The sequence below is a fragment of the Atta cephalotes genome (assembly GCF_000143395.1).
Source record: "Atta cephalotes unplaced genomic scaffold scaffold00008, whole genome shotgun sequence".
NCBI classification, from domain to species: domain Eukaryota; kingdom Metazoa; phylum Arthropoda; class Insecta; order Hymenoptera; family Formicidae; genus Atta; species Atta cephalotes.
Window position 1 is genome coordinate 479,221 of NW_012130072.1, and position 10,377 is coordinate 489,597.

General features: G+C 29.4%; 1 protein-coding gene across 1 annotated transcript in view; it reads right to left on the reverse strand.

Annotated features, from left to right (window-relative positions):
* The window catches only part of LOC105627064 (protein decapentaplegic-like), a 6,788-nt gene extending 2,693 nt beyond the window's left edge, over positions 1-4,095 (reverse strand). Inside the window, exon 1 of the mRNA XM_012208342.1 lies at positions 3,729-4,095. Coding sequence (XP_012063732.1) covers positions 3,729-4,071 — 343 coding nt within the window. The 5' untranslated portion in view covers positions 4,072-4,095. The remainder of the gene's footprint in view (positions 1-3,728) is intronic.
* Positions 4,096-10,377: the final 6,282 nt, after the last annotated feature.

The window sequence follows — 10,377 nt, forward strand, 5'->3', positions numbered from 1 at the left end:
CGTAACGTAGTATAGTATATAAGTAATTAAGTAATTAAAGTAAGTACTAACTATAGTGTGTAGTTATATATATATATATATATATATATATATATATATATATATATATTAATCGCTATTTTTAATTCAGAGACAATAAATAATCTCGATGAGGCGAGATTCTCATGTCGAAGATCGGAAACAATTTGATAATAAAAGGAACATATTTTGGCATGGTAAATTTACGATTTAGCCTTCAACGCGGATATAATCAGATACGCTTTTATCAAAATGATTTATTAAGACGGGTTTCTCGCGATATATCCGGTCGCTTTCTATTGCACATCTTCCTTAATTGCTCTTGGCACTTTCTCTCCACATGTTATATCATCCCCATAAGTTCTTCTACTATTCCAATGTTTAGCTTCAGAATCATTTCGACGGTTGTCCATTGTAACGCAAATTTAAAGAAGAATGCCTAAGCTAATCCGGATGTGAATCATTGGAACGGAAGCTGGACCTCCTGAGAGCGAAAGATATTGGCGGCGATTCTTATGAGAGTCCGTTCAGGCATTCCAAGGTAGTCTCATCATCGTGACAATAATACACTCACAAAAAAAAGATAGAGCGTGTAAAGAATTAGATCCTTTTCTTCTTTTGTCGTCGAGGCTCTATGGGACACTCAAGTCCATAACCCAATGGCATGTTCCTTACAATCATCATGAAAGCCCTTTGTCGGTTGAACAACCATAAAATCGTTCAAATACCATTCTTCTCCTTTTCACGCAGGAGGCGAGTCGCAAAGGCAACGCATTACTCGCAGGTATATCCCTAAACTCTTAAGACGGAGTCTAAAAAGTCAATTATCCAAATTGTCATCTCTTTGTAAAGATTAAAAATATTTTGTCAGATCCAACGTATTTACCACCTACATTCGTTCGCTATTTTAAAAAAAGACGGTTGAAATACTTAGAAGCTTTCATGTGGATTATTGTATTCAATCAGAAATTATATACGTATTATCCACAAAAATCGTGTACATAACAATACATAAATTGTGAAATCTTTTAAAAGAAAAATTCGTACACTCTTTAATGAAGCTTTTAATATAAAATTTTCTCACAAATATATTATTTTCACTGAATGATAATACATTTTTTATAAAGAGAAAGAATCACATGTTTCCTGCACATGGAATAAACCTTAATGCTTACAATTATGTCAATCAGGTTAATTACGCCAGTTACGCTTAATGTAAACCTGTAATTTATGAGATAATGCCTTCCCAAAATTACTGCGTGAGTAACAAATTCGTGTAAATAAAGTGAAGGAGAAGAATATTTATACATTGTAAAATTATTATCATTATAGATTCTTTGTAATCGATCAATGCTTTGCATTTATGTCAACCTTACGCTGAGAGAAAAGTATTTAATATTTACTAACTGTAATTGTACGTTAAAATAATTATGACTAGAAGCTCCGTTATTAGTTATTACTGCTATAATTATTACTCCTATCTTATTAATAATTATTATATTTATAGTTTTCAAAAAATATATAAATGATTTTGAAGAAAATGATTATACATTATGGTTAAATTATGATAATTGCAATCATTTTTTACTCAGAGTACAAGATTCTGTATTTAAAATTTTTTTTAATGCAAGAAATATTTATAACAACATAATCGATGTTATTTATAACATTATTTAACTTGTTATTGCAAAAGCGAATGATTTCAGAAATCCGCAACCAGAGATCTGCAAAATTGCATAATCGCATAATAGCGTTCGAGAGAGAAGTGACATCGTAGCAATATGTAGAAAAATACGAAATTATTGAATCTTGAATTTGAAAATTTGTCATTCACGTTTGTCAACGAGATAGAAGGAATAACGATTGATAACGGGTATATATTGCATTCCGTTTACTACTGCACTTTCACTGAGAGTCGAAAGAGTCGCCAACCTGTTTTTGAATTACGAATTCCAACTCGCTAGTTCTTACCATCGTTTAATGATTCACGAATTGCGAATACATAGTAAAGGTTTTTATGTTTGTCCACACGTGTTAATAAAATCATTTTTTTGTTTATCAGTTTAGAACATAGTAAACTCATTCAGAAGCACAATCTATAGTCATATCATTGACTGCGTTCAGCAGAAGAAGCAACTTTGTATAAATGTAAAAACAACTGTTGTAAAATTCTTTAATATAATTAATTTTACCTGTAGTTCTTTATTGAATCTAAATGTAAATTAATGTAATGTATAAATTATATTAAAGAATTTTAAAGCAGTTGCAAAACTGCTTTTTTTGCTGAATGCAGTCATTAATGCACCTATATCATAATTTCTACTATTGAAATTTTATCAATAAAATTATTAAAATATAAACAAATTATTTATTTATCAATAAATAATTTATAAACAGTCCGATTCTGTTGTAATTATAATTTTACATCCGAAAAGATTTGTTCATATCACTATACTCAAAATATAGTACGATATAATTTTATCGACAAAATTTATTCGATTCTATTTCAATAATGCTTTCTGTTGTTTCCAAAAATTTGTACTTTATCATTAGACTTACGTCCGTTTTTATGTAAGTAAATTTATTCTAATCCTAGTTTCATTTACGTTTTATCTTTATTTTTATATCTTTATATCTTTATCTTTTTTATAGTTCTAAGAATTAGAAAAAAGATAGAGTAAGCTAAACCAAAATTAAAGCTAATCTATATTGGTAGAAATGGATATTGAGTTGTCTCCGAAAAACGATAAAGAAAGCTATTTTTTATGACCGAATATTTGTATCTTTATAATTTCCAATATAAACAGTATAAATTTATAATTCCCGTTAAAATAATTTTACACAGAAAAAATAAGGTATTAACAGTATTAATGTAAATTAAAAATAATGTAGTTAATTTTTTTTCACAATAATAGTATTAATAAAAAAAAAATACTTTGTACTCTTGCTTTAATAAGATGTTATTTGTTTCATCAATACTACTATATATATTGTCAAGATTATTTTTAATTAGATTATCGCTGTAAATTTCATATAGATTTAATCTTTCATGATACACACATTTTTATAAAAAGGACAATAATAATTTCCTACTATAATTATATTTCGTATATTACGTATATTCGAATAAACTAAATAATATTTTATATCATATTAATAAAATTTAATTAAATAAAAGAAATTCCTACATTCAGTAAAAGCGGATCTTAGTACATAAATATTTCTTTAAGTTATATATAATAAATATCTGATTCTGCAAATTGCGCGCCGAAATCTTTTTCGGTCTTGAAACGCATTCGTGAGCAGAATTAAAGTAGTATAATAATATCACTTATTAAATTGACAAGTAATTCAATAATTTTTGAGGCTAATAAGCATCTTTATAAGAATATTAACACAAATTTTAAATGTGCGAATAATTTTATTGTAAAAAAATTTAATAAAAAAATTTAATAATAAATAAAAAATAAAAGAATAATCAAAAAGAGTACAAAATAAAAAAATAATAAAAACAGTTAAAAATAAGAAAAACATAATATGTATTATAAATAAAAAAAAATAATATACGCGTTCTCATGTATCGCAATTTGGTGCGCATCACCTAGTTATTAATTATATTATTTATAACTACTATTAACAGTTAATTTTTAATATCAATTTTTTTAAATTGTATCTCTTTCAACCGTATTAGCTGATATAATCTAACTTACCAATATGGGGGAACGAACGAACGGTGTTGGCCGATCTCGCGTGAATACCCGGCTTCGCGATATCCGCGATACCGATGGCGTTCTGACGAGCGTGAAGATCCCTGAGCGATTTCGGGATGTATACTCGACCTTGCGGCCTCGGTCTCTTCGTGAAGCCCAGGAGGGAGAGCAGGCTGGCCTCCATCCCGGCTATCACCTGATCGCGATCCTTCGTTCCGAAGTGATACGACGACGTGGCCGTGTCCGTGTCGATGCGTAGGTAAGTCCCCGCGTTAGCATTCACACTTGCTAGCAGCGTGACTGCTGCCACAAGCACTAACCCCAGCGGCAGCGACATGCGCATCGTGACGTCGTCACTCACTTACGTTACCTCCCTGAAAGCACGAAAAGAAGAAATGTGTTAAAAGAGACTGTCATTGTAGATTAGTGACTCGCTACTGTTATGGGTAGTACAATTATGGCAGATTCTGAATTCTAGCTCATATTTGATAAATACGAGTTTCTTCTTAATACGAGAAACTGGACTGGTCATGAACCACTAATCAGAAAGTCATATTAATATCTTAAGACATTTCTTAAAATAAGACTGGATTATAAATATCCTAGACTGAGATCACATGCATAAGACAGAACTCTGTTATTTGATATCACTGAATATATATAAATACAATTTAATATTGTCTGCGTTCAACAGGAAAAATAGCTTTGCAATTGTTATAAAATTATTTAATATGACTGATCTTGCCTTTAATTTCTCACATCTAAATCTATGTATTTAATATGATTGATCTTGCCTTTAGTTCTTCATTGAATTTAAATGTATAAATCATATTAAGGAATCTTACAAGAGTTGCAGAGTTGCTTTTTCTGCTAAATGCAGCCATTATGTGTAACTGGAAACGATCAACACGCGATCATGTTTATTTTTAAATCGTATTTTTATTCCTTACAAATTTAATAATTTTGTACGAAAGAAATAATATTAGAACGTTCTTACAATCGATTTCAAGTGAGTTAAGTGATCTTTTACTCAATGGTCTTCTAGAAGAATCTCTCAGAAGAATCACAGGAGAAAGAGCTCCTTTTACCTAACAGGATAACAGCAGGACTGAGGTGTTCATTAGAGAATGCACAACGGTCTAAAAACTCCAAAGGTCCAAAGAATTTAGGGAAGGGATGGCTTAGAGAGATAAACTATAATCTCTCAGATTGTTAAACAGCTAATACGAAAGCGATGAATCATGCCATTACAATGCACTTAAAAAAATATTTTATTATCTTTATTCGAGAATAGATACATTAAAAATATTAAATATCTAAATTTTTTCATTAATCCGAATTTCATTTATCTAACCTGTTATTTCCTATTAATTATACTTAAGTTTAAAGGATTCTTGAAACAAAGGATAAATTCACAGCACAAATGCAGGCATAAACAAATTTGTATTAAAACATTAAATAATGGTTAATAAAATACTTAATATTTTCGGCCAAGTATACTTCATACATAGAAAATTCTTCAATATTTCTTTCCTATTTTAATATATAAGAAAATCTACTATATCTAATATATAAGAAAATCTAAAAGCATGCAATAAAATTAAGATATCAACGAAAGTATACAATAAAAATAATATATTTTCAAATCCTTGAATACCTTTAGAATGATTGAGATGTTCATTAGGAAATGCATTAGGAAATCTAAAGAATTCAGAGAAGAAACACTTGAAAAAATCTTGTAGCCGCACATTATTCAACCAGAAAAGTACAAATCAGATATAATAAATCTACTAAACATTCTAGTCGCAATAATCAGAATTCTGATATTTGTACTTCTTTGTTGGTACAATTAAACATTTTTCTCTGTGAATAAAACAACTTTCCCTTAGAAAGATTAAATTATAAAAATTAATATCAACGAAGGATATAAACAAGGGAATAAAGATTTATCTTCAACAAATTTTTGAGCATCTTCATAAATTTTTAATAAAAACTTATTCGAAGTGCCATGAAGCCAAGTGAAATTAATTCTACGTTAATTTTTATAACAGTTCTACACTAGAAAAAAAAAGTAAATTTTACTAAATATTAGATATGGGAAAAAGTTCGTGGCGTTTTTCTCGTTAGGTCGTTGACATTAAAAAAACGCCACTTTTTCCCATACCTAATACTTGTCTGAATACTTGTCTGAGTACTATTTTAACATTTACTTACAGTAAATAAATATTTAACAAAATGAGGATAATTAAAACAAATTAATGATATATCAAATAAATAATGATATATCAAATATACTATATTTACATTTAGTAAATATTCAGTTAGCACTATATTCAAATAAATATTTATTAAAATTTAATACATTTTTCTCTCAATGAACGTAAAAGGAATGTTGACGCATTTCATTTAATTTAATTTAACTTCGCGAGATCTCTCAAAATACAGCAAAAACTCGAAAATTGTCCTTAGCGGAGCTGCATAATGACTCTCTGAGTCAGCATTAAAGCAAAGGAAGAGCAGGCCCAGGAGTCCAATTCGATTGGCCTCGGTTCCAAGGAGCCTACCAATAGATGAGGAGGGATTTGTCGAATCGGACTCTGTTTCAAAGTAATCGCTTTCTCTTACTCTCGAGTGGATTTTTTTTACGGATCTTATATACGGTGATTCAAAAATACTTTCGAAGTCTCATAGAGTGAATTGGACGATTGGTAAATTCAATGGAAAATACAAAAATAATCGCATAATCATTGCATGAATTTCTTTTTATATCATAATTATATCCAGATATATTCACTTTCCTTCTATAATCACCTTTTATTGTTGATTAAACTGATATTTGAGAATGCATGCCCAGTTGAACATTATTACTTCTTACTGGATTTAATAATTTAATAATTAGCTTGCGCACACTTTTTTTGATGAACTTACTCTATTATTAGTAACAATACAGGCGCGAGTATCACGTAAAAAAGTAAAATACATAAAAGTAAAATACATAAAGTACATGCGAATGTTTTACGAATATAGCCTATAAAGTTTAAATATCATACGATTTGATAAATAGATAAGTCAGACTTTAATCATAATACATGATAATAGTTCATCAAAATCTATGCATGCAAAACTTTTACGAGTTTTTAATATGTTTGGGTTGGCGACCGATAAACTCGAGAAACATAAGTAAGAGATATCAACTGAATCAATGATGAGATGCACATATAAAAGATTTATGTAAAAAATACTGGATTTTTTTACATTAATAAAATCTGGATTTTTTTATATTACAATTCGGTCAATAAAACTTAATGGCAGCGAAGTAATACGATAAATTCCAATCGGAGAGCTTAAACGTGTTAGAGCATCGTGTCAGATCTAATTGAGATAGGTCATTCGTCAATATTAAAAAAAACCTTCAAATTTCTCACTAATATGAAAAAAATCCAGCATTTTTAATAAATTTATGTGCACCATTTATTAGATTAATATTCATATCTCTTGGATGAGCTCACCTGTCTTTTCTCTCGTCATTTTAATTGAGCCAACTCATTTAAATGCGATTATTTACCCGGCATATTCTCTGCATTGGAAAGAATCTAATTGCATTAATTAGAATTCTGATTGAAAATAGACAAATCAGAATAATTTTCTTAATTGAATCTATTATAATTCTAATTGAAATAACCAGAATTCTGATTGATCTGATTAGAAAAACTCGTGGAAAAAACTCAGGTGTGCCATTGCGCATACACATTTCTAATTATCCAATGAGAATTGAATGCCAGATACCACTATTTTGCCGCGATGATTTGAATCGACATCACATCATTATTTTTTTACTTATATATTTTTGTGTTTTTACTTAATTATGTGTGCTTATATTGTCAATTAAATCTAAATTCTGCATGGAAACTAAATTAGATTACAATGCTCATCTTTTCGGCAGTGTATAATTTAAATATAATAGTTTAAACAAATGTAATAGTCTATTTGAATATGACTGCATTTGACATCTGCGCAAAATTATACGAAATTTGTTAAAATATTTATAAATTTATTGGTCTAAAGTAAATTTTTTCACTTCTGTAATTTTCATCTCGATTTAAGATACACAATCGATTCTCTAGTTCGTTCATTTTCAGAAGGTCAATTGTATATCTTGAAATGATGTAAAAATTACAAAAGTGAGCAAAATTACTAGAATATCTAATTTTGTTAGTGAAAGATTCGCCTACTAAGTGATTTCGCTAATTTTCACCTTGTTTTAAGATACACAATCGACTCCCAGAAATTTTTCTCAATGTTGAGAGGAGTTGATCGCACTCTCAAAAAGTCGTGACTCGCGCTCGCTATTCGGAGAGTGTGACGGCTTTCGCTATAAGTTCGCGGCTCGATAATAATTTCGGAATCGATCGAACATTGTTTGCGTCGTGACATACTTGCCATATACATTAACGGTAGAGTTCCGTCGGCCGGACAAAACTGGTTTTATCCGCGATTTTTTTAAACGCGCGTTTCTCAAAGGCGGGGAATATTTATGCGCGCTGCGACTCGCTCGGTGGACGCTGAACGGATATATGTTCCATTCCCCTCTCATCCTCTGGTCACACTCTCGGTTTCATTCAGTATAAAATGCTGAGATCAGCGAACGACTTCTTCCGTTAACGTTATGCCAGAATGAATTATCGTATCAGAATGACTATCAGGAACTCTAGAACTTCCCCTTTTTGGGAAAGAACCAAAGAGCTCTATTAATTATATCGAAATTTTGACAATGGGATATCAACTTCACAGAGGTCTGGAACTTTACGATCTTGCATGTGATATAGAAACAAGCATCTTTCTTAAACATATTGATTTTATAATTTGAATTTAATTAAATATTCCCTTCATGATCGATCATTAAGCACGAAGAATTATATTATAAAGCAAAAAAATAATTATAGATACGCAATATCGGCGTGAATATTTTTGGGGATTTTTGTTTTTAAAATTGTGATAAAATGCGCTTTAAAATTGTGATCTGATCTACACTCTCAACACTCGTGAATATCATTTATTCTTGTTTAATAAACAATAGGACTGTTCGTGTTGCTTGTACTTTTTGCATTCAGAATCTTCACTTTTTTTTTTCAATGTCCGAATATATATTGTCCCGTTTAGCAACGAAAAAATCTAATAGCTGCGTTCAGTTGGAAAAATAACTGTTGTAAGATTCTTTAACATGATTAATTTAGATATTTAGATTAACAAAGAACTAAAGGCCAAAATCAATCAATAAAGAATCTTGCAATAGTGGCAAAGCTATTTTTCTTGCTAAACACGGCTAATAAGAATGGCTGCATTTAATAGAAACAACAGTAATAATAACAGTAGTAAAAACAGTTGTTATAAAATTTTTTAATATATAATTGATTCAAATCTAATGGGAAAACTAAAGACAAGATTCAATTATATTAAAGAATTTTACAACAGTTGCAAAGTTGCTTTCCCTGTTAAACACACTTAATTATTCAAAGAGCGTTGTGAGCATAAATAAAACTCGTTCCGCAACCTACGTAAACAATGCATTTTGCCAAAGTTAATTGAAACTGTAAGTTCAAAAATCGTCAGAAAATTATTAATCGTAAATTGGACAATTGGTTCGCATATACGTAATGCAAAAGAATTGAAATATTTTCTATTGAATGAAAAAAGGAGGTGCTATAAAAAACACCTTAGTGACATGAAATTAAATACGGAAAATCGCAAGGCATTCGAATGAATCATAAACCATGTAATAAATATGCATTAAGAAGATACATTATTAGCAAAATACCACTTCTCTCGTAATTGAACACGATATTTTCTTCTTTTCAATTCTGTAAAATACAAACGTATGATGTTATGGTATGAGTTCTTGATATTCGTATATGAACAGTGTATTCTCATCACTGTATTCATGTATTCTCATTAATAACGATGTTAATTAATTAGCCTAATAATTTCCTTTTCTCATCGAAGATACATACCTCTTTTCATTCTCGTAAAAGTCTTCTAAAAGAGGACGAGAATAAAAATTCTTTCACTACACAAATCGTATTTAAAAATCATATGTATAAACTGGTATCATCTTTAGGCCTATTTTTTTTCAAAGTTCTGGTATACATTAATGTAATAAACAAATTTATTTGTTTCACTTCAACTTATTGCATCAATGTATACAATACATTCCCATCAGAACTTTCTTCAAAAAAAATATAAGAATAGATATTTTAACACTAAAACCGCTAATAGTACCATTTTAATATCATTTTATTTTCTTTTTTGTATTTAGATATTATGCAGTACAGAATATTGAAAATGTGTGAGTATAATATAAAATATGTGAAATAATTCTAATAATACAAATAATACTAAAATAATTCTTCACTAATCGAAAACAAGAATAGGAAATCACCTTCTATTCTAATGTTATCATCTTTTCTCATATTTCTCATTTTTCTTCATTTTCTTTCATCTTTATTCTCAAACATTTGATTTTTATTATACTTATAACTGTTTCTTCAACTGTTTCTTCTTCCCTACAATATATATGTATGTACAAATACACATATGCTTGACGATGATCGCATTCGTTGGGGAAAAGAAAAAAGAAGAGCAGAATCAGAGA